Raw genomic sequence first — 27,506 nt, 5'->3', positions numbered from 1 at the left:
AGCAGAAGTAATGTGTGCTGGGATGGTGCATAGCATTCTGTGCTAGCATTAGCAGTCCACATATCTGTATGCATGAGGTCTATTCCCCTTGTCCCCCCAGTTACCTCTCTCTGCTCTGCTTGTTTCTGAAACCCTAAAGAATTTCTCCATGAATTTCAGACAGTTAAGTTGGCTGTGTTCCACCAATCACCCTGCTGCTGCATGGCTTTGTTGACATGTTTCCTATCTGGCATGTGCATGAACCTCTCTAGTCCAACACCCTTGGGACCTCACCCATGTTGAAGCAGAAGAGGTCAATGTAGAGTGCCAGCAGGTCTCCATAGGTGTGGGGAGTAGGCTTACAGGGGCGGGTACAACAGCACCACCAGGCTTGTGCTCAACATGGCCCCATACCCAGCCACTCTGCTGCTGCCCAGGGTCCCAGGCACCAGCTCCAGGTCTGAGCTGCCAGTTCCTTCCCTGGGCGCCTAGTTAACAGTGCCTTGGGGGAAGGGAGCAGAGGCAGGAGCTTGGCACTGTGGGTGTTAATCCACTACTTTTTTCCCTTTGAGTGCTCCAGCCTCAGAGCGCGCACAAAGTTGCTGCCTGTGCCATACCATGGATGTTGCTAGACCATGAATTCTGGATTAAAGAGGTTCATCTTGTACAGACATCAATAATTCAGCTCTTTGTTTGGTAGAACTGCAGAACAGGCTTTTCCTGATCAAAGTGTGTGCTTTTGAATTCTGTGAGAGGGGAGAAACCACGTGGTTCCCATATTCAATTAATGAAGTACAGTTGACCTTTTGGTACACATTGAACATATTTGCCATTGGAGTCAGACAGAATCAGAAGTAGCATTTTGGGCTGTCTACCACCTTCTCAAACGGATCTACTCTATACAGCCTAAGGATTAGCAACATGATAAAGAGACCAAATTGGCTGCTGTACAATTTATGTGTAAATGGGGGGGATCTTTAGGTTTCTCTCAGCTTCGTGCTACATTTTGGTAATTTAAAATTTATTTTACTGCTGCTGAAGCAAAGAAGTAGCTATTAATATTTAATCGAAGTAGACTCTGCCAAGTCCCAGCTGTGATCATGTAATTTTCCTTTGTCTGGGTTGAAAAGGATGTTTCTTCTTCATGTCCATGTTTGGTTTCTTTGTCTAACAAGTTAAATCCAAATTTTGCAACATCTACTCACGTAAGGCACGTACTATGTGATTCAAGTATGCCATAAATATCCTGCCAGCAACATAGATACTTCTATAATGAACCAGGCTGCAGAATTCTGTTAATTCTATAACACATGAAGACGACATGAACTGCCTGTCGGGGACTTGACAATGCCGCCGTGTATCATGGCGAATGCAGCCTACCCCCTGCAGCCCTGGCTCATGAGGCCATACACAGGGCACACCCAGCTAAGCCAGGACCATTTTAATGAGCAGCTGAACTGGGCCCGCGATACCATGGAGCAGGCATTCGGGCACCTCAAGGGGCACTTCAGGTGTCTCCACACGAGGCTGGAGGTGGGCCTAGCCAATGTCCCGGCAGTGGTGGGGCCTGCTGCACCTTGCATAACCTTGTAGAGGCCAAGAACGAGCCCTACATGCAGGGGTGGGCCGCCCAGCAAGGGCACAGGTATGAGCAGCCTCATGCCACCTGGCCCAGCAGGACGGGGTGTGGATCCGGGAGGCTCTGTGCCAGGCCTATGAGCGGGGCGCATGGTGAGCCCCCCACCCTGCACACATGCACCACCGTCCTGCAGACACGCACACACATGCATGCCCACACACCACCACACTTCACACTCCCCCCTCCCCACCACACAAGCACAGGAGACATAGGGTGGAACACAGAAATAAACATTTTATGTAAATAATGCAAGTCCTTGACAACTATTTACGGGGGGTGGAATGGCTGGTGGGGGCAGAGGGTAACTATTTACAGGGGTGGAGAGGCCCTGGGCAGCTGGGCTCCCACGAGGGGGGCAGCTTAGTCCCTGGGGGGTTCAATGGGCATGTTCCCCATCACCCATGCACTGCCCGTCCCCCCGCCCCCCGTGTCCGGGGGCCCTGTCAGGGTCGGGCTGGTGCCGGTGCCACGGGCAGATAGGGCTGCACCTCAGGTGAGGCCTCTGTGGGCGGTGCAGGGTCAATGCAAGGGGAGTGGGGGGTGGGGGCTGTGGCCTCCCCCTGGCTGACCCTCGCCAGTAGCATGTGGGCCAGCTGGACGAGGTTGGCCGGGGGCAGGTGGGTCAGGCTCAAGGCAGCGAGGTCGGGCGTTTGAGGGTTTCACTGTGGGTGGTGGGGTCGGAGGGTGGACCGGGGAGTCGGGGGAGGTGGAGCGGGGGACGGGAGGTAGGAGTGGGGAAGGTGTGGGGGCGGGTGGGTGATGGGTGGACGGGGGATGGTGGGGTGGGGTGGGTGCGGGAGGGGTGGCTGCGGGAGTGGGTGGCAATGAGGCGGCATTCGGGGCCAGGTGGCTGGCCATGGCCTCAGTCAGGGTGTTGAAGTTGGCCGCCATCTGGTCCCAGGCCCATTGCTCCATCTCCAGCCGGTCCTGTAGTGCTGCTCTGTGGGCAGACTCCCCAGTCTCCTCCTCCCCACCCGGGTGATGACGGCTCGGCGGCGGGCCGACGCAGGGACAGCACAGGGTCTGGGTAGCTCCCCCTCACCCTCAGTGGTGGGGCTGGTCCAACCACTGGCTACGGGAGCTGTGGAGACAAAAGGGGAGAGTTGGGGGGGCCATGAGTCCCAAGCACTGAAACTTGTGCCCCCAACTCACTGGGTGCCCTGTGATACCCATGTCCCGGGGTTCCCTGTATGGGTGCCAAGGGCATGGGCTGCCCAACGCTGCCCACCCCGGTCCCTTCACAGCCACCAGTCTGTGGTGCTGTCCCAACCATGTGGTGCTGAGTGCTGCGTGTCGGCCCCCCCATCCGAGCCCAGGGAACGTGTCTGTCTGGAGTCCACAGACCCCGGGGTGGTGGGAATGTGGGGAGGGCTGTGGCAACCCTGGCCGAGACTGGATGCCTCCTCCTCAGTCCCAGGGTGGCTTGTGTGCAGAGGCCTGTGGGTCTCTCCAGGAGGTCGGGCGAGGTACGGATTGATGGGGCCTGGCTGGATGGCGCAGATGGGATGTCAATGACGAGGGCCCCCTCATTTGAGCCCTCGTCATCGGTGGTGGTGTCCACCTTCCGTGGGTGCCTGGTGCTGGGCGCAGGTCCAGGACGGTCCTCCTCTGTCCCCAGCTCCTGCTCCGAGGCCAGAATGATTGTGTCCAGCAGCATGGCCGGGGGTCCTGCCTCCTTGGGCCCAATGAAGTGGTCCAGGTCTTCATAGTAGGGGCAGCTAGTGGGCGCTGCCGCGACCACCCGGCCATGTTCCAGGCCCTACAATATCCCTGGCGCAGCTCCTTCACCTTAGACCTCACCTGGTCTGGGGTCCACGTGGTGTGACCACAGCTGGTGAGGCCTGTGGTGAGGCGTTGCATGCCACCGTGTTCCTGCACCGGACCCCCATCTGGTGCAGGATGTCTTCATCTGCCCGAAAGGCAAGGAGGTCCCGCACCTCGGCATTGGTCCAGGAGGGGGCCCGGTGCTTGGGGGGCTGGGTCCCCGCCTGGGAGAGCTCCCCAGTTTCTTTGGAGGGTCCCTGGGGTGGGCAGTGGTCGGGGGCACTGGCCATGGTGCCGAGGGGGGCTCAGGGCTGGCTGGAGCATCGTGGCAGGGAGCAGCAGTTCAGCAGCATGTGCTCCAGGCTGCCCACATGCTCTCAGCTTCCTGCCTGAGGGCTTTTGGGAGCCTACATCCTGGAACATGGCTTGCTGCTGGAGCCATAGAGCTCCGCTTGTGCTGGGAGCAGCGCCGCCGCCTGCCAGCTGATTGCAGCCATGGAGGACCCGCTCTTTCAAAAGAGCCGTGCAGCCCAGCCACTCTGTCGACAGAGGAGTTCTTTCAAAGTTAATTTCGAAAGAGCGCCACGTGTATAGACACTCCGCAGGTTCTTTCACAAGAACTCGCTCTTTCGATCTAGATTTCGAATGTACTTGCTAGTGTAGACACACCCAAAATGTGTTTTATCAACAGTTTGTTGACAAAACTCAGCACTTTTGCCAGCAGAGCATTCTGTCGCTCAGCCACGAGGCTTAATGCTTTTGTCAACAGATTCTGTCAATAAAAAAATTGTGTGGACACTCTTAGGGGCCTTCTCTCGACAGACAGGGAATCAACAACAATGGACAGCCCTGTCTGCTGTGCTTCCAGGTGCCTGTTTTATCGAGAGAGCAGCCGTGCAGCCCAGCCACTGTCGACAGAGAAGGGCATGCTTTCAATCTGTTTTTAGTGCATGGCCACACTCTCTCCTCAGAAGCTTTGTTGGGAAATCTTTTGCAACAGTGACTTCTTTGACAGAGTGCTGTAGTGTAACTGTAGCTAGAGAGTTTAAGCAGCAATGGACTCAGGATGGTCTGACTGTATTTATTTTACAATACAATATCTGCATGAAGAGGCAACACGACATAAATAAATAAAAGGCTGTTCTTCCAGTATGAATACAAAGGGAAATGATGTAATCAGAGCAGAACACTCTACCACAATACAAAAGCACTTGCCTTATAAACTTACTTTTAAAGTTTTATAACTGAACCACAAAATTTTTCTGCTTGAGTTATGACTTCCTGTACTGGGTTTTAAGACAAAAAATATTTTTTTCCAGTTAAGATTTTTTCTCCATTTTGGATTATGAGGGGGATGTTATCATCCAGTAACATAAAAATAGATTTTGATTTTTAAAGTTCTGTTTTTCAGGCAATTTGTTCATAGTAAGGATACTCTTTTACTTTAGATGTTATGTTTGTTCTGCAAAACAAGGGAATGATAGGGCTGAGTTAGGAATATTATGGCAACAAGTTTAGAGTGTCATTGCTTAATTAGTTTATAATTCATCTTTCTTATTTTAAGATGGTTGTACAGTACATATGATTGAAGTGTTTTTACAGTAGTGCAGGGCAGTTAGTCATATATTTTATTTCTAATGGAAGATGTGTAGCTAAACATTGTTAGGAAAATATACATCTCAGTGTTCCATTTTAATGGAAGCAATATTATCATTATGCTTCACAATCAACATTCATTTTACATGTTTCTCTTCCTGATATTTTTTCAGGTTCCCTGTGGGCTCATGAGTGAAAAATTCTTTAATTTACAAAGGGTTCATGTTTGGAGGGTTATAACACCACAGTCATATAGACATCTAACTAAATAAAAATATAAAATATCATAAGACCTAAACTGTACCATATTAAATGTGTAATAACAAAGATAGAGACTGAAGTGTGGTGAAAACAAATGAAAAACATTCAAGAGTAATATATAAATGTTCAGTGGAGAACTGACAGGAAAACTTACCAAAAAGGAACAGGCCATAAAGGTTTTTTTTTAAAGTGTGCTCCTCTTCTGTTCTAAGATCTACGCTCAGGCAAATTTTCATGAAAATAAGACTAAATTTGTTGTAATTTTAAACATTTTAGTTGGAAAAAGTAAGTTGAACAATGAGAATTTACCTACATTCTTGTTACAAAATTCTCCATAAAAAATAAGGCTCCTATACAATTATTTTTGACATAGGATGTTAACACTACAGCTCTGTATGAAAGCAAAAGAACAAAGTTTTGATCTACTGAAGGAGAATTCCTTGGTGGTGTTTTTTTGGTTCTTACTTTTATTAAGCATATTTCTGTGTTAAAATTAAAAGTTATGATTGACTGAAAATGTTGGAAGTATTTTTAATACACTACAGGATTTCTACGTCTTACATAGAAATTATGTAAATAAAATCTTTGGGATATATTTTTCTTTCAGCATGCAAATCTTTGTATAAATACCAAAACATCAAGACGCGAATATTACCCTTTTTACTTTTTACCCTTTCTCTAGCCTTTTAGTATGGCTTATTAGTGTTGCCTTTTGAACAAATAAGTATTATTGACCAACTGACCTCAAACATAAATTTAGCATCTGTATCCCTTTAGCAGTTTGCTCTCATTATCTGCTCATGTGACTAGACAGGGACAGATTTAGGACACTTCATAGAATCATAGAATAGTACGACTGGAAGGGACCTCAAGAGGCCATCAAGTCCAGCCCCCTGCCCCCAGGCAGGACCAAGCACTTTCTAGACTATCCCTGAAAGCCATCTATCTAACCTCTTCTCAAATATCTCCAGTGATGGAGATTCTACCACCTCCCTTGGCAATTCATTCCAGTGTTTGATCACCCTGACAGTTAGGAACTTTTTCCTAATGTCCAACCTGAACCTCCCCTGCTGCAATTTAAGTCCATTGCCTCTTGTTCTATCCTCAGAGGCAAGGAAGAACAAGTTCCCTCCCTCTGCCTTATGACACCCTTTTAGATACCTGAAAACTGCTATCATGTCCCCCCTCAATCTTCTCTTTTCCAAACTAAACAAGCCCAATTCTCTCAGCCTTCCTTCATAGGTCATGTTCTCTAGACCTTTGATCATTCTCGTTGCTCTCCTCTGGACCCTCTCCAATTTCTCCACATCCTTCCTGAACTGCGGTGCCCAGAACTGGACACAATACTCCAGCTGAGGCCTAACCAGCACAGAGTAGAGCGGGAGAATGACTCCTCGTGTTTTGTTCACAACACACCTGTTAATGCATCCTAGAATCATGTTTGCTTTTTTTTGCAACAGCATCACACTGTTGACTCATATTTAACTTGTGGTCCACTATAACCCCTAGATCCCTTTCTGCTGTACTCATTCCTAGGCAGTCCTTTCCCATTCAGTATGTGTGACACTGATTGTTCCTTCCTAAGTGGAGCACTTTGCATTTGTCCTTATTAAACTTCATCCTATTTACCTCAGCCCATTTCTCCAGTTTATCCAGATCCTTTTGAATTATGACCCTATCCTCCAAAGAAGTTGCAACCCCTCCCAGCTTGGTATCATCTGCAAACTTAATAAGTGTACTTTCTATGTCAATATCTAAATCGTTAATGAAGATATTGAACAGAACCGGTCCTAAACCAGACCCCTGCGGAACCCCACTAGTTATACTTTTCCAGCAGGATTGAAAGCCATTAATAACTACTCTCTGGGTACGGTTATCCAGCCAGTTGTTCACCCACCTTATAGTAGCCCCATCTAAGTTGTATTTGAGTAGTTTATTGATAAGTATATTATGTGAGACTGTGTCAAATGCTTTACTGAAGTCTAGGTATATCACATCCACCGCTTCTCCCTGATCCACAAGGCTCGTTATTCTATCAAAGAAAGCTATTAGAGTGGTTTGACATGATCTGTTTTTAACAAAACCATGCTGGCTGTTCCCTGTCACCTTACCACCTTCCAATTGCTTGCAGATGATTTCTTTAATGACCTGCCCCATTATCTTTCCTGGCACAGAAGTTAAGCTGACTGGCCTGTAGCTTCCCGGGTTATTCTTGTTCCCCTTTTTATAAATGGGTACTATATTTGCTCTTTTCCAGTCTTCTGGAATCTCTCCCGTCTCCCATGATTTTCCAAAAATGATTGCTAAAGGCTCAGATACCTCTTCTATCAGCTCCTTGAGGATTCTAGGATGCATTTCGTCAGGCCCTGGTGATTTACAGGCATCTAATTTTTCTAAGTAAATTTTAATTTGTTCTTTTCATATTTCAACTTCTAAACCTACCCCTTTTTCACTAGCATTCTCTATGTCAGGCATTCCTTCAGATTTCTCAGTGAAGACCGAAACAAAGAAATAATTAAACATCTCTGCCATTTCCAAATTCCCTGTTACTGTTTCTCCCTCGTCACTGACCAATGGCCCTACCCTCTCCTTGGTCTTCCTCTTGTTACCAATGTATTTGTAAAAAGCCTTCTTGTTTCCCTTTATGCTTGTAGCTAGCTTGAGCTCATTTTGTGCCTTAGCCTTTCTAATCTTGCTCCTGCACGCTCGTGTTGTTTGCCTATATTCATCCTTTGTAATTTGTCCTAGTTTCCATTTCTTATACAATTCCTTTTTTAGTTTGAGATCATGCAAGATCTCCTGGTTAAGCCAAGGCAGTCTTTTGCCATGTTTTCTATCTTTCCTTATGAAAGGGAAAGCGATGTATTGGACATTTAAAAGATACATTTCCTACATTTGTGCAGGAGACCAACGTTTTATTTTCACCTATTCATCCACACACAACGAAGCTGACGCTGACAGTGTAGCTATTTATCCAATACACTGATCTACTTCCTGGAAAGTTGCTTATAGACACACATGCAATGATTCAGGGCAGTTTAAAGCAAGGAATCAAAAATCTGGAATACAAGGAAGAATATAAATTGAAGACTTACTCTTGGATACTAGTGGAGTTTAGTCCCACATTTAAGACCCTATGCGTAGTTTTTGTTATTTACCATGTTGATTGTAACTTTTCTTAAGCAAAAATACAGAAGAGAGTCACCAGAGTGACATACGGTCTTGAAATTCTTTAAAAAATAAAATCTTTATTCTTTTGGTCATTGTTATTCGAGATCTATTCTATAATTCCTTAGTTCAACATATAAAGTTGCTTCTATCATGGGTAAGGAAATTTGACGTGATGTTTTGCGACCCAAAGACCTGCAACTTTATTTATTTTAACAAGTTTGTTATTAGTGATGACATAGCAATTTAACTATTTCAGACCAGCTAGCATATCAAGGACTCGCTGCAGGATCTAAAACCATTGCCATGACAACAAGGCATTGATCCCTATTAAGTGTCTGCGCTACACTCTTTGTCCCAGAAGTTTAATGGGCCCTCTTCCAGGAGTTTCTCCAAACTTAGTGAGAGGAAGGGGTGGATATCTAACTCATTGCAATCTGTTTAACCAATTGTATTCCTAATCAGGGATAAAGGTTTGTAGTAGGGGGCCAGATATGCTGCATATCCCTGTTCAGGGTGCACTCTGGTCTTTGCAGCTGGTTGTGAACCTGCAAGCCTCCTGCGAGCTTAGAATGTAGAAGCTGGACCAGGAAGGGATGGGGACAGGATGACCTCCCCCCCTCAGCAACAGGTCTCTGGCCTCAGCCCCCAACTGCAGTCTGTCAGTGCTTAGTGAGACAAGCCAGGTTCAGGTCAGGTGGCCCTTACCCTCCCCAGCTGCAGAGCTTCGTCCAAATCAGTGGGTCTTGAGCCTGTGCTGGGAAGTGCTTGATGGCAGATCTGTGTGGAAGGAGCTGGGCACACTGCAGCTTGGGACCAAGTAGGGCAATGCGAGGGCCATTGCTGTCAAGAGCCAAGGAAAGATGTAGGTGGTATTGAAAGCAGGGAGAACTGAGCTAGATTGCATGGGCCCCCTGCCCAGTGAGCACAAGCTCTCGGGGGAGTCACCCTTCTTCCGAATCTCCCTATTGCACCCTAGCTCCCTCCCATTGGTTCTGCAGCTTGCCCCCACCATGCTGGTACTCAGCTGCCCCAGGGCTCCTCACTCCCCGTATACTTTTTGTAGTGACCTATGCTACTTGGTGAGTGATCTGGCTTGGGTTACCTGCCAAGTAAAGAAGTCACTAGAAATGGTGTATGTGGCGCTTGGGTCCCTTTCTTGGGAAGATTGCAGTTGCATGCCTGATCACAACCCTCTAATACCTTGTGCCACATTACGTAGACATATCATCATGGCTCATCTCAATGTAACCAACTTGGAACCCTAAGGTAGGGGTAGAGTGGTATGGAGCTAGAACGTGCCCAAAAGCTGTTCTATATTTTTGTAAGGTCATGATGTGCAGAGGATGTCATATTGCGCTACAGAATGGCATCTGCCATGTGCTGTGTGGCTGCACCATGCCATTAGTACCAGTGCTTGCCCATTCAGAACTCTACCACTGGGCGTATGGATGGAAGTCACAGCAGAGCCAGGTTTTGAGCAGTGGTGGAGAGTGGTGATGGGTCACTGATAGTGTCACCTTCAGTTACACCAACTAGCTTGAAAAGTACCACACGTACACCTAAAGGCTGCTGTGGGGGAGGTCACTCCCCCTCCCCACAGTTTCCATCACTGGGATGGAGTTACCAGATAAATGATTACAGATGATTTTATTTATAAAGACTGTGGTGAACAGGTCTGTAACTTAATATAGGTTTGCAGACTTAATTCTCTGTATCTTCAGTGGATAATATCAATTTATAATAAGATTATTTAAATTTTCACATTTGTAGGAAATTGGGGGAGGTCAGATAATGAGAAGTTCAGACAACTGTTTAATGGCCTAGAGATACAACAAGGTAATGCTTTACAATGGTTAAAATACAAATTATCAATATTTCATTAAAACTTAAATATTTTTGAATCAAACTGCAGTTCTCAGCCAGCCTATCTGTGAATTTGATTATTATCAAACTATTATACTTTTTCCATTAGTTAGTCTGTGTATGGTTAAATCAACATTTTCTGACATTTACTGATAAAAATCTAACTCATGTATGCCTAAGCTTAAACTTATTTGTAAATATCTATTCAACGTATCATATGTGCTCTCACTAGAAGGGTCTAGTGTTTTACTCCAGGATTAATTATATCATTTGCTCTGCTGGTTCCAGATAAGAAAATCATTGGGCAGGTACATGAGTAAAGTTAAAAAAAAAAAAAAAGAAAGAAAGAAGGAAAGGAAATTAAAAAATCTTGTATGCAGGCTGGTAGCACAGCTTATTATTGAGGTTGCCCAACACTTCCCGTTATAAACTTTCCCTGTGTCCAATTGCTTATAACTTTGCACGCATAATGGTTTGGACTGAAATTTTTCATGTCAGTTACATGTCTCCTATGGGATTATTTTAGAAAAATTCAGCAAAAATGGTTCTGCTGTGTGCAACAACATGGCTAGGAGAAAAGTGATTGTTTTGCCTCTTGTCATGGAGTATGCACTCCCCAGCCTGCTTTGGGGAGAGGGGACGGTTACAGTCTCCCGGACAGTCTTTAGGCTGACCAGAGGACAGAGACCACATGGCTGTCCTTGGGGTCAGGGCAGTGCAGCCCAATGTCAAGAGAAAACAATAGCAGCCCTTGCATTCAGGCAGAGTGGTCTAGTATCTAGAGTCAATCACTGTGGCCCTTGGAGTCAGCCTAGTGTGTGTCCAAAGTCAGTTTAATCACCCTCAGATGGAAGGCAGTGTATCATAATGGCTAGAGTCAATACAGTAGCCTTTAACATGCAGGATGGTGCAGTCCAATAGCCAGTACACAGGAGGGCCAGTTCCAGAGGGGGCGGCTGTCAAGGTAAGGCGTCCTTGACCCGGCCAACTCCACGCGGCCCTTACCCAGGGCCCTCACAGGGGGAAGTGGTCCACTGAGGCAGTGAGGAATCCCATCAAAACATGTTAATCTCACTCAGGTGGGAGATACCACCTGCACATCCTCCCTGGGTCGCTTCCTATTGCACTTCCATGGCTGCAGTCCATGGGGCATTGGGGTCTCTGTGCTCCTCAATACAGGGGGCTACAGACCTCCAGTCCAGCTCTGAGTCTCGAGCTGCCCAAGGTAAAGGCCATAACAGCTCTTCAGCTGGAGCATCTGTCAACGGTCCTTCCCTTCTAACAGTCAGACGAGAATAAACTGGGCTGCTCCCGTTCATACTGAGGCAGTAGTTGGAGCATGCCCAACATGGGCTAAGGGGTAGAACTTCTGCTGCCCATCATGTGGGTTAACCCTCTCCTGTCCAGTGCAGGGTATGCACACCCCATCACATCCCTGTTAAAATACATCTGGCAACCTTTTCTCAAAATACTCTAGTGCCCCTCTCACATACTCTTTGCAGCAGGGATTTGAAATGTTGCAAGAGGGTGCCTTTTGCAATTTAGTGAAAATCTTTTGAAATTTGGACATGTTACAAGCCTATGGGATAAAAACACATTTTGTACGTTCTCAGTAGAGGCTTCTTGCTATTGGCAGCTAAAATCTCTGAAGATCCCATCCTCACAGAGCATCCCTGAGCCTCTCCTAGCTTCTAGTGCAGACAGGATTGTGAATGACTAGAATGACTGGGCAAATGTGGAAAAGAGAGAATGTGAGAGGCGGCTGGGACTGGTTAGGTAAGGTGATGGGCAATGGGAGATGGGAGAGAATAAACTAGGAGGAGGGAGATAAGGGGGAGTGAAAGGGACTGGAGCCAATTAACTGAAGGTATTTCTGCACTATGCAAAGATCAGTGTGCTGGTGGCCAATTTTCTGGGGTTTGTTCTAGCATGCCCTGTGGAGCCATGCTAAATTGAACTGTCATGGTGCTGCCATTGACCCAGGCACTCCTGGCAGTTGCAAGGGGGAAGGAAAGTTCATGAGAGACTTTCTCCCATCGACCACCCATTGTGGGGGGGATGGTGGCAAAAACTGATTTTAGAGACATCGACTCCAGCTACGCAATTCTCACAGCTGGATTTGCGTACCTAAAATCAGATTTTACCTCCTAGTATAGACTTGGCCTATGGATGAGACTTTTGAGGGTTGGGACTAGATGGAAAAGGAGAGTAGGACTAGAAATAAGTGGGGAGATAACAATGGTAGGAAGATGAGACAGATATTACAATGAATTCAGGTGTGGGTGGAGAACTTGGACTGACTGGGCAAAGAAACTAAGACAAAGATCCAGGGAGAGGGGAGCAGTGGGGTAATGAGGTAGGTGACTGGCACTGGATATGGACCATAGAGAGAGATCGAGATTGGGAGCAGCTGGTGGGGAGGGGAAGAGAGATCAAACTAGGAGCTGGAAGGGGAAGGCTGGAAATGGCTAGACAAGGAGAGGGGGTTTCGAGGGGTGTGGGGTAGACCAGGATGGGAACAGGCTAGGATGCAGACATTGAGCCCAGAGGGTAAGACTAGGACTGGCTGGCCAAAGAGTCTGTGATTACCGATTAGGATGAGAAGCTGAAGGAGTGGAGGCTGAGACTGGACAGGCAAGAAGAATGAGAATGAAAATTGGATGGGTTGAAGAGGATGGGTCAGAAGGATTCAATTTGGGGGTAAATCACAGGTAGTGTGTCCATTAGAATACATGCTCCTCGAAAGCTTGTAATGGAACCCAAGAGCTGAATCTCACATTTCCCCAGCTCTTAGCAAATATTTATGCACTGGCAAAGTATTGTCTCATCCCCCTCTAGTGCTGGTCCATATAAGAGGATGACAACTAGCTATTGCCATCTGTTACTCCATTAGCTCAAGTGACAACGGTTCGTAAGGTGGATCTAAACATTCCAAACCCGCTGATGAACTATATGCTGTCAATATGAAAACACAGGATGGAATTTTTTTTTTTTTTCAGTTTTCTTTTTTAAAATCTAGGAAATTATGCACAAAAATTATGTTAAAAGATCATTCTTAGTGTTGACAAGTCAAACATTTAAAGTTTGGACAGTCTTAATTCTGATATTTCCTAACTTTTGAATGCTTGACTTTACAACCTTAATAATGTTCTTTTAACATTGTTTTCTGTGTGTAATACAAATATATAAATTGAGTTTGTGCCTGCATTAAGCTGCTTCTCAGACAGCAGAAAGGATTATGCTGGGAGCAGTTAGTTAAACAAAAGTACAGTATTTGGTTCCTGGCCTGTTTTAATTCAAGAGTTCTGTTTATCATTATTTCATATTCTTCTCAATGTAATCTCTTCACGTTGATTTTGGCTTCTTGTAGAGTAAAAGGTCAAAATCATATTTTGCTTTAAGACTCAAAAGTCATGACGGTGTCACAGAAACAATGGCGCTTGGATATTGTTTACTTTTTCCCCCCCAACTCCATGTTTTTCTGGGTGGTAAACACTCTTTATTTGCTGTAAATTATACTGTTTGAGCCTGCATTTCATTCCAGCTGTTATAATTTAAAATTTACATTTAGCTGATAGGATTGATGTAAATGTTGTTTCTGAACACATACATTTTATTTTTCACTCATTTTAAAGTAGCGTACTTTAGATTAACTTGCACACGGTATGTGATAAAATAGTCTTTACCGAGTTTCAAGCTAGTCTCAGGGGGTAGCTGTGTTAGTTTGTATCTTCGCACAACAAAGCAAGCAGCCTAGTAGCACCTTAAAGACCAACTATTTTATTTATTAGTTAATGAGCTTTCATGGGTAAGACACACATAAGTGCTACAGGACTGTTTGCTGCATTTCAAGTTAGTCGCTCTTGAACTGTTCTCATCAAATCATATCCTTCTGGTTATGAGATGTCATAACTTTTCACCAAAATGATTGATTGCATTTTATCACCTGATTTTTTAAAAATATGAACTGTATAAAAAGAATGCTCTGTATATTTGTACTTTAGAAAGCATCCAAGCAAAATCTTCCCACCAGGGTGTATTACAGTGCCTTTCCTAACAGGCTTTATTCCATAAAATCTTGTCAACTTTAAACACTTGCATTTGAAATAAAAACAATGGAAGTGTTAGTGATGGCAGCACTAAGGAACTGCAAATTTATTTTGAAATTAGCTGTTCCAAATTGTCTTATTCCTATCCTTGCTTGAGCAATGGGTAACTGCAGATTTGTCTCAAATTTCATCTGAAGACACATGCCAGCAGAGCTGAAAATCAGGAAGTTTGTAGCAAACACTGGCAATTAAGAGCCAAATCCCGCTTACGGCCACATTCCAGTCTGCCACAAAAACAACCCGGCATGCAGGGAAGGCTCTAAAAGAGCAGAGCTGCTGTGATTCAGCTATGCAGAAAGGGCACGCCCCACAAAGGCCATTCGCAGGGCAGAGCTGGTACTCCATGTCAGCATGAAAGTGCAAGTCTGGGGGCCTGACCAGTTGCTCCATGGCTGTGCAAATTTGCTAGCCAAAAACCCTAAGGGAGGAAGGTCCATCTCTTGCAGCAGAGTGGCTCCACTGCTGCTCTGTGTCCGGGGGAGATGTGGAATGATGCCAGCTCCCTGATTGGTGCCTGTGACAAGGCACATTCACTCAGTACTTGTGAAACGATCCAAAATGTGGCTCAAAAGGCCAAGCCAATCAAGAGCACCACATCTTTTAATCCTCAGGAGTTCATGGCCTAACACAGTGAGCCACAATACTGGTCCAATTTCGTATTTATTAATGATGTATTGGTAGGTTAGGCCCAAAATATAGGTTTAATAAAGATTTTTATTAGAAATGTTTATTCATAACTTTTATAAAAATCAATGAAAACAGCTTAAAAAACCCCAAAACGATTCCTAGCATTGTTCGTACGTTGTGTTGCCAACTTTCTATCTGGAAAAAAACAAACAAAAACAAAAGCAAAAACCTTCCCCAATTTGCCTCTTCCCTGAGGCCCTGCCCAGGCCTCACCCTTTCTCTGAGACCCCACCCTGCTCCTGCCATCTCTGCTCCTTCTGTCCCTGGCTCTTCCCCACCCACTAACCCTTTCACTGGGCTGGGGTAGGGAATTGGGTTGCAGGAGTGGGGGTGGCTCTGGGCTGGGGGTGCAAGCTCCAGATGGGGCCAGAAATGAAATGAGGGCCTGAGGAGGAGAGAGAGGGCTCCAGGCTGGGGAAGTGGTTTGCAATGAAGGTGGGGTGAAGGCTCTAGCTGGGAGTGCGGACCCAGGGGTTGTACTAGGGATGAGGGATTTGGGCTGCGGGAGAGGGCACTGGGCTGGGGGTGGGGGGTGGGAGGTGGTGTGGGGAAATGAAGGCTCCATTTGGGTTTGTGGGTGCTAGGGAGGGGAGGAGGATGAGGGTTTGGGGGTGCAGCACCTCTGCCAACTCCTGCTTTCTTCCTCTTGGAACAAGGATGACTGGGATGTCGGCAGAATGCTCCTGGTGTGACTGCACTGGGGAAGAGGGTTGGGGTGCAGGATCTCTGTGGCATTTACCACAGCTCCCAGGAAGTGGCTGCCAAGTCCTTGAGACCCCTAGACACATGGGTGCCCAGGGCAGCTCCATGCACTGCTCTCATGCCTGCAGGAGCTGCTCCCTGCCGTGCCTATTGCTTGTGGGCTTCCCAGACAATATGAGCTGCAGAGCCAGCACTTGGGGCAGGAACAGTGTGTGGAACTTACCAGTCCTTGGCCACCCTATGTGTCTAGTGGTGGCAGGGATCTGACAGCCACTTCCAGGAGCAGCGCAGAGCCAGGGTAGGTAGGGAGCGTGCCTTAGCCTTGAGCTCCCACTGGGCCACCAGCTGAACTTTAACTGTGACTGCGTGTTCCAGTTGAAAATCAGACACCTGGCAACCTCATTGTAAGTCCTTGGCACTAACACAGTGCTTTATATTTTCAGTTTAAAGTACAGTAGAAATATTAACTACTTAATTATGGAAACAGGGTGGAGCTGGCTTGAAATTGATTTTACTGACTAAGATGAGTGCAATTTGGGGAAGGAAACAAGTGGTGTAAGTTATGAAAACAAGATGTTTGGCAGCCAAGTGAAGCTTCAGGGAAGGAGAAAAGTAAAGGCCAATGTGACAGTTTATGACCTATAGGATCCCAACTGAGGGGCTGAAGATAACATTGAACTTGCCTTTTTCTGTCAGCTTGGGCCCCTTTGAACTTTGTCTTGCTGAGACAGGCTCTTAAGCAAAGCTCACAAGCAGAGAGGGCCACACCCAGTTGCTGTTGATCCAGACTAAGGCTGTATCTTCTAGATCAAAGAGATCTGTTGGCAAAAGGGACACAAACCGCACAATGCGTTTGCATATCTCCTGCTGACAGTTCTGTCAAGAGAGGCTTTCACAACATTGGGCCTACCTACATGGAGCCAAATGTTGGGAAAAGCCCCTCTGCCAACATCTTCCTTATGCCTCGTGGAACGAGGATGACCGGGATGTCGGCAGAAGGCCCCTGGAGCGGCAGACTTCTGCCAGGAGACCTTGGGGCTCCCCACAGAAACCTGCAATCTAAACAGGCTGAAACTAGTTCTGGGAAGGCTCAACTTAAGGAGTTTACTAGAGCACCCAGATGATTATGCCCCCCTTTGGGTTATGAGCCCAGAGTTATATGAAGTTTGCCTCTTTCCTCAGTGTGAAGAAAGGTATGCACAGTCTCTTGCCCTTCCCTTCCCCAAAAGTTATATAAACTGGGTTATATTATAAACCAGAAGTAAAGCCTATTAGCTATAAAAAGGTGTATTTTGAGTGGCCAACGAGTTAGCAAACAGAACAAAGTGGATTACTAAGAAAATAATACGAAGTGTTTAATCTAAGGTAGATTCACTACGGAAACCAGTTAGGAAAAGTAATTTCTCACCCTAACTAGTGATTCAGGTAGAGTCATTCAAGAACCAGCCAACTCAGCCTGAGTCCAGCAAGTCTCTCCCCACAGCCTCCTCCAGTTACAATTGTTTTGTTTCCAGGTGTTTTTAAGTATCTTTTTGGGGTGGGAAGGCAGAGGTGAAGCAAGCTGAAGGCAAGCATTATTTTCCAACTCCTGCCCCAGTCCTGATCTCTCCTCTGCCCTCTGAACCCTTAGATTCCAGACCAGAGCACTCTCCTACATCACAAACCCCCTCATCCCACCCTCACCCCAGCATCTACAACCCCAGTCAGAGCCCTCGTCCCACCCCTCATACCTCACTCCTCCACCTCATCCCTCTCCCCATGCCTTAGTCCTCATCCCCCCGCTCATCCTCTGAGCCCCTTGGTTCTAGGCTTGTGCACTTGCATACACCCCCAGTTCCTCATCCTCAGTGTGACCCCAGAGTCTGCAGTCTCAGCCAGAGCCCTTATACACGGCCACATCCCAGCCCACTGTCCCAGCCTAGAGCCCCTCCCGCACTCCAAACATCATCCCCAGCTGGAGCCTGCACCTCCACACCCTGCACCAGTGTGAGGGGGAAAGTGGGGAGAGCAAGTGACAGAGTGAGCAGGATCAGGACCTCGGAGAAGGGGTGGCATGAGGCAGGACTGTGGCGAAAGAGTGGGGTAGGAGCAGGACACGGACATTCGGTTTTGTGTGAGTAGAAAGTTGACAACTCTAACTTGACATAATTTAGGGACACAGAATGTCATAATCCAGTCCTACTCTGCTCACCACATCTGCACACCACTTCTGCCTGCAGGTCCCACCCCCTCAACTCCCATTGGCTGCAGTCCCCAGCCAATCGGAGCCGTGGAATTGGTGCTTGGGGTGGAAGTAGCACATGGAGACCACCTGCTGCCCCCCGCCCTTGCCTAGGGGTCACAGGGATCTGCTGGCCACTTCCAGGAGTGGATTGGGGCCAGAGCAGGTAGGAAACCTGCGTTAGCCCTTCTCCTAGATTGGTTTAAGTAGTCTCCAGGAGATTAAGCCTGTTTCTGGGACACTTCCAACAAAATCATGAGGGTTGGCAACCCTACCTCACAGACCACCATGGCTCACTGATGACCCTGTGTTAGATGAAGTGTGAAGGCAAGAGATTAAAATGGTACTGACACAGGACAAAATAGAGTCAGTAGCACAAGTATGTAATACTGTCAGCATGAGGTCTGAATTGTGTAAAAATAGTAGTGGGCCATTCAGGACTTTGTACAGGCTGTTGATGTACTTTACTTTGTACATTGTAGTGTGCTTTCTGTATTTTATAAACACTTGTTAAAATAGTTTGATAGGTTCTTTAAACTTGGAAAGGTCATGTTTTTCTCAAAGGAGGTTTTGCTAGTGACTTCAGTGGAAGCAGGATCTGACCTGTAGTAAGATTGGTTTTGATGTTATTTTTTTAGCTATGTAAAAGTTATTGTTCCCTCAATACTGAACATATGCTGAAGGACAAAAACTAATGAGAAGCTATGAAAATGCACAAATGCAGGGGTGGGATTATGAGGGATATGGGCACAGGGCAGAATCAACAAAATCCTTATAAAATGTTAGTAAAGGCCATGCTGTCTCACATATTAACTTTGGGTAGCACACGCCTATCCCGCATATGTTTGAGTACGGGACAGTTCAGGCTTTTCAGGCTTAGCACTTCTCCAGTTTTGATTCCTTTTACATTATAGCTGCAGACCAAGAAGAAAGCATCTTTTGTAGACCAGCGGTCCAGGAGACAGACTCAGTGTAATAACAAAACATTTGTATTTTGGCACCCACCTGCTGTTAAAGCTCTTCCATTTCATTTTTAAAGATTGATGGAAGCAGAGACTGACTCACAAGTGAGATGTATTGGACTGTATTTTACTAAACACACAGTGGCTATTAAACCAGAATTACGGTGGCCAAAAATATTTAAAAAATACACTGCTATGCTCTGATAACCTCTTTAAACAGATTGCAGATTTGAAGTTCAGCTTACATTTAATTCCATTCCTAATGATGGTTCACAAGTAATGACATTGCCATGGGGAAATTCACAGCAATATTACATCTCACAAAATGGGTAATTTTTCCTGCTAATAATAACAATAATACAAACTAGAGAAACAGGAGGGTGTGAGATGATAATCCAGTTTCATTGATATGGGTCAGTGGAGAAGATAGTGACTAACGTAAATAGTTGGGAATCAAATCTCTATGGCTCTTTTATTAGAGCTCTCAGCTGAAATGACTAAGACATCCTCCAGCATAGTAGGTTGCAGTCATGATTTGCAAGATGCCTTTAAACGCACCGAGGTTGTGGTGAATGTGATATTTTTTAAGGATTCCATAATTTTGTTTTGTTTTTTCCTGAACCGATTTGTGTAATGACCAAGACTGTAGGGTGTCCAGTAGATAATATTTTTTCTTGCAACTGTTGGTGGTGATGTGATAAATGTGGCTGGTGTCATCATTGGTGTTAAAGAATTCTTTGAAGCTTGAATCTTGCCTCAGTGTTATACCTGTACTTAAGAAATACTCTATCACTGAATATTAGTTCTGAGAATGCCAAAGTGTTTTTTACTATGGAAAATTCATTTAGGAGTTTACTGGCGCTGTTTTCCAATTAAATCTACTGTGGCGTGCTTTTGTAGTAAGTATTTTTCTGAACAGCTATATCCTCTAATGGAATATCAATTATTAAAATGTATCCACTGTGTCAGTTGCTCTAAAAATGGTAAAGGTAAATGGTAAACATATAGGTCTTGCTGTTTAATTTAATTGGTGTATCTTGTAATGCAAGATTCAGTCATTGATATATGAAGAGGCCAAACTACAGGAAATTAATGAGGCTTACTAACTAGAAACATTTTGAAAGAACAATTTCCATTGATCCTGTTTTCTCTTTCTCTCACTTTGTTGTTGATATTCTATTATAGCAAATTTTATGAGTCTGTTTATCTGTATAATTTATCCGTGGTCATAGTATCGAGGCACCACAGTGTAGTTACCTTTTCTTTAAAGACACCTTGCAAAAGCTAATGTGAATTAATCAGTTTGTCAAGTGATGAGGAAGCAATTAAAAGACTCAAAATATCCAGGATAAATATTTCAACATAAAATACATTTGGCTACCATTTTCTGCCAGCAAGAATTAGCATGCGTGTGGTTTTTATTACAAATGTCTGAGTCTAGCTTTCCGTATGCACATCTTTTCATTTGCTTATTAAGCAATTGAGCTGCCAACAACCTAACCAGTGCTCCTGAGTGTGGATGCACAGATAGTGTAACAGGACAGGACAGAAATTGTGAGTAAGCTTTTGCATGCACAAAATTGGAGGCTAGTTATAAGTCAGCTGAAATTTTGTTCCAGAATGTTCAATAACACCAGGATGGTGAGGGAAAGTTAAAGCATATGAAATCATCGCAAGAGGCGTGACGACTAAATGCTCCTTTCAGTTTTGAATCTTAACTGATTCCTACATACAGCTTGGATTTTCTCCTTTTGAAAGTCTCTGTTTTATTCTTTATAAGAAATTTAATGCTGTCAGCTGAAAAATAGCCAAGAAAGTAATTGTTGTGGCTGCAGACTTACCCTTGGTCTCTACTACTTTTCTTGTGTGTCAGTTAGCCGCAATTCATTTGTAATGAAGAGAGACTTTTGAAGAAAAAAAATTAAGAATCCCTAGTGCCGGTCGGAGTTGCAGTCAGAAATGTTTTTTACTTCTTTTATCATACATGAACCTGCACTCTTCTATTGAAGTCAGACTTGTGGGACTGACATTGGGGATGTGCTGAGCATACTAATGGAGAGCTAGTGCTCCGCTTGCTGACTGATTCAAAAGGAACCAGCGTCCCTGGTTGAGCCTCTCTCCCAAGCAACAAGGAACACGCAGTCCTTCAGGCAGAAAAATTCCTGACCCATAGTGACTGTGAGGTGAAGAGACTTTCCTGTTTAGATGAGAAAGACTCTCCACAACATCAGTGTTGGGGTGGTAGCCTAAACCGGTATTTCTTAAACTTTGTTCCACAGAACCCTGGTGTTCCATGACAACTCACAGCTGTGCTGCAAGCATCTGACACTTTTTTGATATCATACACTGCTGGTATATATTTTCTGTTATTAAAACCAGTTACAATGTTACTACTTCATCGCTTATTAATTTACTTCATTTTGTTTTTGCTGTATATGTTGTTTGTTTTTTGTTTTTGTTTTGTTTTGTCCGACTACAGTTTTTTTGAAGAAAATTTCTGTAGGTGTTCCACATCAAAATATCATTGTTTGGTGTACTGTGGTCTCAAAAAGTTTAAGAAACACTGGGCTAAACCACTGCTTCTCAGGGACTGGAGCCTCCTAGCCAAAGGTCATGGGTCGGTGTTTGGTGGTTGCAGAGCTCCACTTCCAACTACAACTTTGTGCAAAACCAAAAATTGAAATAATGTCTGTAGTGAACAGCAGGGCTGACAGCCACCGCAGACTCCGGGCCAAGGTGGGAGAAGGGCCTGGCTCCATGCCCCTGGGAGGGGCGTGGCTATGGGCAGAAGGGGCGGGGCACAGAACAATCAGTGGCGCTGGGCTCTTCCTACCCCAAGAGCTGTACAGAGTAGCTCAGCAGTGCTGCTGCAGTGTTTCATTGGGGCCAAGAGCTCTGACTGTCATCTCTGCCAAAGTAGTAGTGGCAGTAGCCAGAGCTCCAGGCTCCTTTGAAACACGGAGCTCCGGGTCAACTACCTCCCCACTAACAGTGGGCCAGGTGGCAATGCTCTGTTTCCTTTTCTCTTTTCCTTCCTCTCCAGAGCAGGCTGTGCATCCGGCTTTAGTCCGCCCATAAGATGGTAGTAACTTCCACTGGGCCAGATTGCACCAGCAGATTTAGGAGGGACCAGCAGAGAGAGCTGCAGTGTAGAAGAGGGAGGCAGCTCATTTACTGGGGTGTGGCACCACAAATACATATTGTTCGGCTTTTTCCTGTATACTTCTTGGCCTTGTGCAGTTGATCAACTACTCCCCTAGAGAGACGAGCTGACTCTGAGGTAGCACATACAGCCTCCCTGGCATGGAAAACAGTAGCTAATTTCAGCTGGGTAAACCCTATGGGACAAATCTTGCAGGCACACAAGCCTCCCAGTGCAGTATAAATTCCATATCTGGCACGGGGGCAAACAACATAACAGGAGAAATCTTCGTCCTGGTTGCTGTCCGTAAGTGCCATGTAAAAGGGCTGGAGCCACATAAAAGGGCCATAAAAGCCTTGGATCCAGTTGGGGAGAATTTTCCCTGCGTGGCAACAGCTGCAAAGAAACCTCCTAAACCATGAATCAAGACTGGGACTTGGCCCACAGTGCTGAGCTCACAGGATAGCTTTAGGAAGGTGCTATCATGTAGACAGGCCCACAGGGCTGTCCAAGTTACGTAGGTGGCCTCTTCAGCCATAACAGCAGCCCAATAGAAATGTGAGAGTAGCAATGTGGCCCAGCCGCTGCCACTCTCTGGGCTCTGAGTTCTGTACTGACCTAATTTTTTTCTGTCTGCTAGCCAGTGTGTAATCCACAACAGAACTTGATTTCCTGCCCCATAACATAGTCAGTTTCTTAACAAGTTTTTCATTAGGGACATTGTCCAAGGTTTTTGAAAGCTCAAATTATTTTATGTTAACACCAATGATTAATCATAATTCATTAATTGATGTAGCAACTAGGCCTGTGATCAGAGGCCAAGATCCCATTGTGCTAGGTGGAAACGCAGAACGAGAACAAGGCTCTTGCCTCAGTCATGAGTTTACAATCTAAGCAAGAACCCACAGAGAGATACAGACAGATGGGGGAGTACATGGAATCAAGGAGATGATGGTTTTCCTTCTCCCACTATTTTACCATAACTTTCCTTTACAGAAGCTGTGCTGGTTTGTTCCTTATTGCACTGTATGTTCTTATGTGCCGTAAAATTTTGCTTTAATCTCTCATTTCAACAAGACTGTGAGAGGGAAGTAAGGTGCACATAGGTGTAGTTGCTGGGAGCAATCTTAGAGCATTTCCTGGCTAGCACAATAGTTCACTGACTTCCTCGGTGCCATGTGATGCTCATTTTAACCACAATTCCCCATCTGAATCAGTATATAGCTGTGTTCCCTGTACGCTGAGCACTTGGGTGGCCACCCAGTAGAGATTAAAATGCTGCCCAGCTGATTAGCAGAGCACCCCCAGCCAGCTGCTTGTGTTTCTACTGGTGGTGCACATCCACACATGCCCTGGTGCACAGAAATAATTTATTCTGCACATGAATGGGAAAAATTAGAGGGAACATTGGTGAATAGTTGATGGTTTGGATGGTTTTGAAAGTGCCTAATGTGCGGGGGCCAGAAGGGGGAACTGACCAACTTCTTTTTCGTGAACTAAAGTAGCCATAGAGCTCTTAGTCACGTGACTGTTTGTGATAAACAATTGCACTTCCCTCTTTGCACAAGCTCTGTAAATGCATAACTGTGCACATGACATTTGGTGTAAATACCCCTGCTTTTTAATATTCTTGCCATGTGGCATTCAGCCAGCTTCCAGATGTCAGAGCTGTCTTTTTTTGACCCTGTGGTTTGGATTGGTACCATAGCTAATGGCATGAAAACGCCTCATTCAAACCCTTTCCAAGCTTTTGTGATTTAAGAAGCTCAATGTGAAAAATAATTTGAATCAGACTTCATGAAATGACGATACAGCCTGTGACGCGGGCTGGTTGATCAGCTGTAAGAGAAGGCCCTTTCTTAGCCCTAGAATGAAAGAAATTCCTGTTCCCTGTAAGCTAAGAAAGGGTTATATTAAATCAACTAGGAACACTAGAGTGCAAGTAACAGCTGCTGGAGAGCTTTGAAAATGGACACACCAACTTCTCCTGTAGCTTGGAGGTGACTGACACCCTCAATCCACCCCAGGATCTGCCCCCTTTCTAGCCCTTCCCCTAACCCCTATTCTGCCCGTTACCCATCCTGTCCCCATGTTGTCCCATCCCCTCTCCTCCCCTTTCCTCCTGGACCTTCCTGAACTCCACAGATCTGCTGTTCATAGCACTCCAAAGTGCTGGGAGAGCAGGGAAGAACTAAGTCATGTGGGCTGTCAGCAGGCAAGAGGTGCAGGGGGAAGGAGGCAGAGGAGGAGGATGTGGCTGCCCAGCCCCCACTAACATTTTCTCCAGGGGTGCTCCAGCACTGGCACACCCATGGAATCAGCACCCTTGTTTCAAAACTCCTCCTCCAGTGAGAGGAGGGGAGACAAGCTGCGGGAGGGCTCATGGAAACAGGAGAAAGGGTTCCTCAGGTGGATGGCTTCTCCCCTTGATAGAAAGAAAGCTACATAAAGTGACTGCCTTACTCCGGAAATGACTGGCACCCCCAGGCCAATAATAAAACCACACACCTTCAGAGTGGGTTGGGGGGGGGGGGATGTAGGCAGGCCCACCAATGGGGGGAGGGGGACACAACGGGGGCGATTGCACTGGGGCCCAGTGATACAAAAAGGCCCAGAGCTCCTGGCTGCCGCCACCAAGATTATGGCAGTGGCAGCACCTGGAACCGCAGGCCCTTGAAATTGCTCCTTTGTGCCCTGGGCAGCAATGAGGTGTGGAGCACACCGCAATCTGGCAGCACTGAGGGTTGGCTGCCCCAGTCCTGCCCCTTCCATCCAGAACTCTGCCCCTTCCAGGGGCACAGAGCAGGGGCCCACACACTGTGTGCAGGAAAAGGTGTTCCTCTTGCTGTTGTGTTGGAGCTAGTTCCATTGTGTGTTTGGCAGAGGGGTGCTCCTTGGGCTACCCAGAAATTGGGAAATAACCCCTCAAGTGGAAAAATAAAGCCTATTCAGAGTGCAGGCCACGTATGCCAGGCTCCTAGCACCTGAGGGGGAAGCCAGCCCTGTTTTCAGTCTGCAGGATGGGTCAAAATCTGACTTTGAGTTAGCACATGTGGTAGGAGGGGAAGGGGCATAGGAAGCAGCTTTCTCTGATAGCCCCAGCAGTGTGCCCTTGCAGCAAGAGAGCATGAAGTAGGTCCCCATTCTTGGGTGCCCAGTGCTTCCTGGAGTCTTTAGACCAGTGAATGAGGATGTAAAGAAATTACCATTTGCAGTGAGATCTCATGGTAACGAGTTTCACAAACTGACTGTGCATGGTATGAAATCATCACTTTAAAGCTACTGCATTTTCTGCAAATAAAGTTTGTTTCTTGAGATCTCAGTGAGATCTGTGAAACAAGCCAGATTTGAAGTTTGTTGCTCAAGCTCTTTATGTGATGCAAGATCACTGACCAGAACTTCTGGGGAAATGCTTTTTCCTGCTCACGTGTATCAAGAACAGGTAAAAAAAACTTTACAAAAATAACATTTAGACAATGTGCAAGAGAGATCTGCAATGGGGATCAGAACAGAGGAAATTTTTCCTAGGTTTAAATTTCCTTCTAGCTGAGGAATTACTCCCATTTGGCTGTGAATTAACAATACACAGGGTCTTTCATTGTGGGTCAAATGTATCTAATGAAGCAGTTTTCCAAGTAGTGTGCACATAAGGGGCTACATTCTCTACTTACATGAATTCATATGGTTCCAGTGAAACCAACAAAGCTATGCTAATGTACTGTTAGAAAATGTGCTTAGTGGTGGTAACATACAGAATATGGAGAGCTCACAGAAGTAATTTTACTCATAATATTATAAGTAGGTATGTGACAGCTAAATAGATATGTATAATCTTGCTGTTTTTTCATTACTCCCAGGATGTCACGCCTAATGTCACACCTAATTTATTTCCTTTTCATGTCAGACTCTGTTCATTTGCCCTTATTGTTGGCATTACTTTCAACTCATACCCCAAAAAAGTTTCTCGCTGGAGAGTCCCTAGAGAAGCACCAATGATAATGGCAGCAGAATCTGACTGAGCCCCTTAGCCCACCCACCCCACCCTATCTCCTGATGAGCGCATACTTCAGTTTTAATGCCCACCCACATGGTGGTCTCTCTGCTAGGACTTTCAGTTGGTCCTGCTTGTGATAGTGTTTTTTTTCCCTTTCACTCACTAAGGTGACCTAGTCCCAGACTTGTCACTGCTTTGTAGTGGTATCGGATGTGGTCAGCCTAACAAAATGTGTCAAAATTGTCTTTCACCTCCAGGGAGTAATACACTATCACTTTCTCTTTCTCCCCTCCCAGATTTTCTATGTTGTATAGAGGACAATGTGCAAGGTATATGGCAAAACATACACACTTACAGACTTACATAATGGCCTTTGCTCCTGACCCAACGTTTTCTGTTGCTAACAATTTTTAACAATGCAGCAGCATGGTAATTTAAAATTACTCTGACCCACTTTCACTGATCGGATGCATCCGTTCCCATGGCAGCAGCAGTAGAGGGAACTTTAGTTTCAAAGGCTCTGCAGACAGATGCATTTTGCTTTAACAGGCTCCAGGTCCACAGGTTTGTATTTGTGACTCAGTTTCTAAGGTTACAAGGCTCAGACTATTTTGGAGATCTTTGAATCCTGTTCTGCATGTTGTCCTCCTCTTCCAAGCAATTAATAATTATCCCCAAGCGTCTCTCGTGGGACCCTGCAGCCTTTCCAGATCTCTCTAATGCTTTGCATTTCAGAGACTGCCTTCCCCACACTACTTTCCATGAGATGTCTCTGACTACTTCTCTCCCTCCTGCTACTTTCTTCACAGCAACACTGGATCCTCTCAGCTTTCTCCCCAGATTCCTGTTTTGTTAGCACACTGTGCCAAGGGAAGGGTGAGACAGAGGATTGTGCTAAGGCATAGCTTTTGGGGCAGTTGATGTGAGGCCTGCAAGCTGTTTCCCACTCAACTAGGGTTGCCAACTATCTAATCACACAAACCCAAACACTGTTGCACTGCCCCACTCCTTCCCCTGAAGACCCACTCCACTCCACTCACTCTCTTCCCCTTTGCCCATCACTCTCTCCCTGCCACGCTCTCTCACTTTCACCATGCTGAAGGGTCTGAATGTGCGAGAGGATACAGAGTGCAGACTTGTGGAAAATCATTGAGACCCAAAATGGAGTCCAGAGTCATGTAGCTTAGTCACATGACATTGTGGAGTCATAGCAGCAATTATCTACAGGCTACCTGGAGCACTCTCCTGAAGGCTCACAAGGTAGGAAATAAGTTTCTCCTAAAACCTATTGCTTTTTATGATGGCACTACCCTCAACAGGCCCTTCCCAACTAGCTATCTGCATTGAAAACATCTTACTTAATGGGTGATACCTGCATGACTATATTTGAAATACAGATGCATATTCAGTATTTGT

At 45.7% G+C, this 27,506-nt stretch overlaps 1 protein-coding gene across 4 annotated transcripts in view; it reads left to right on the top strand.

The window, feature by feature from the left end:
• Nucleotides 1-27,506, top strand: part of ACYP2 (acylphosphatase 2) — a 110,015-nt gene that overhangs the window by 58,783 nt on the left and 23,726 nt on the right. The window contains exon 4 of one of the 4 annotated variants that reach the window (XM_074989518.1): nt 21,234-21,306. The exons of the other annotated variants lie outside the window; for them this stretch is intronic. Within the exon in view, the coding sequence (XP_074845619.1) occupies nt 21,234-21,291 (58 nt within the window). The 3' untranslated portion in view covers nt 21,292-21,306. The remainder of the gene's footprint in view (nt 1-21,233; nt 21,307-27,506) is intronic. 4 annotated transcript variants of the gene reach the window in all.

Source organism: Carettochelys insculpta, chromosome 3, assembly GCF_033958435.1.
Source record: "Carettochelys insculpta isolate YL-2023 chromosome 3, ASM3395843v1, whole genome shotgun sequence".
NCBI lineage: Eukaryota > Metazoa > Chordata > Testudines > Carettochelyidae > Carettochelys > Carettochelys insculpta.
The sequence above is the reverse complement of the archived record's forward strand: the minus strand, read 5'-3'. Positions and strand labels throughout refer to the sequence as shown.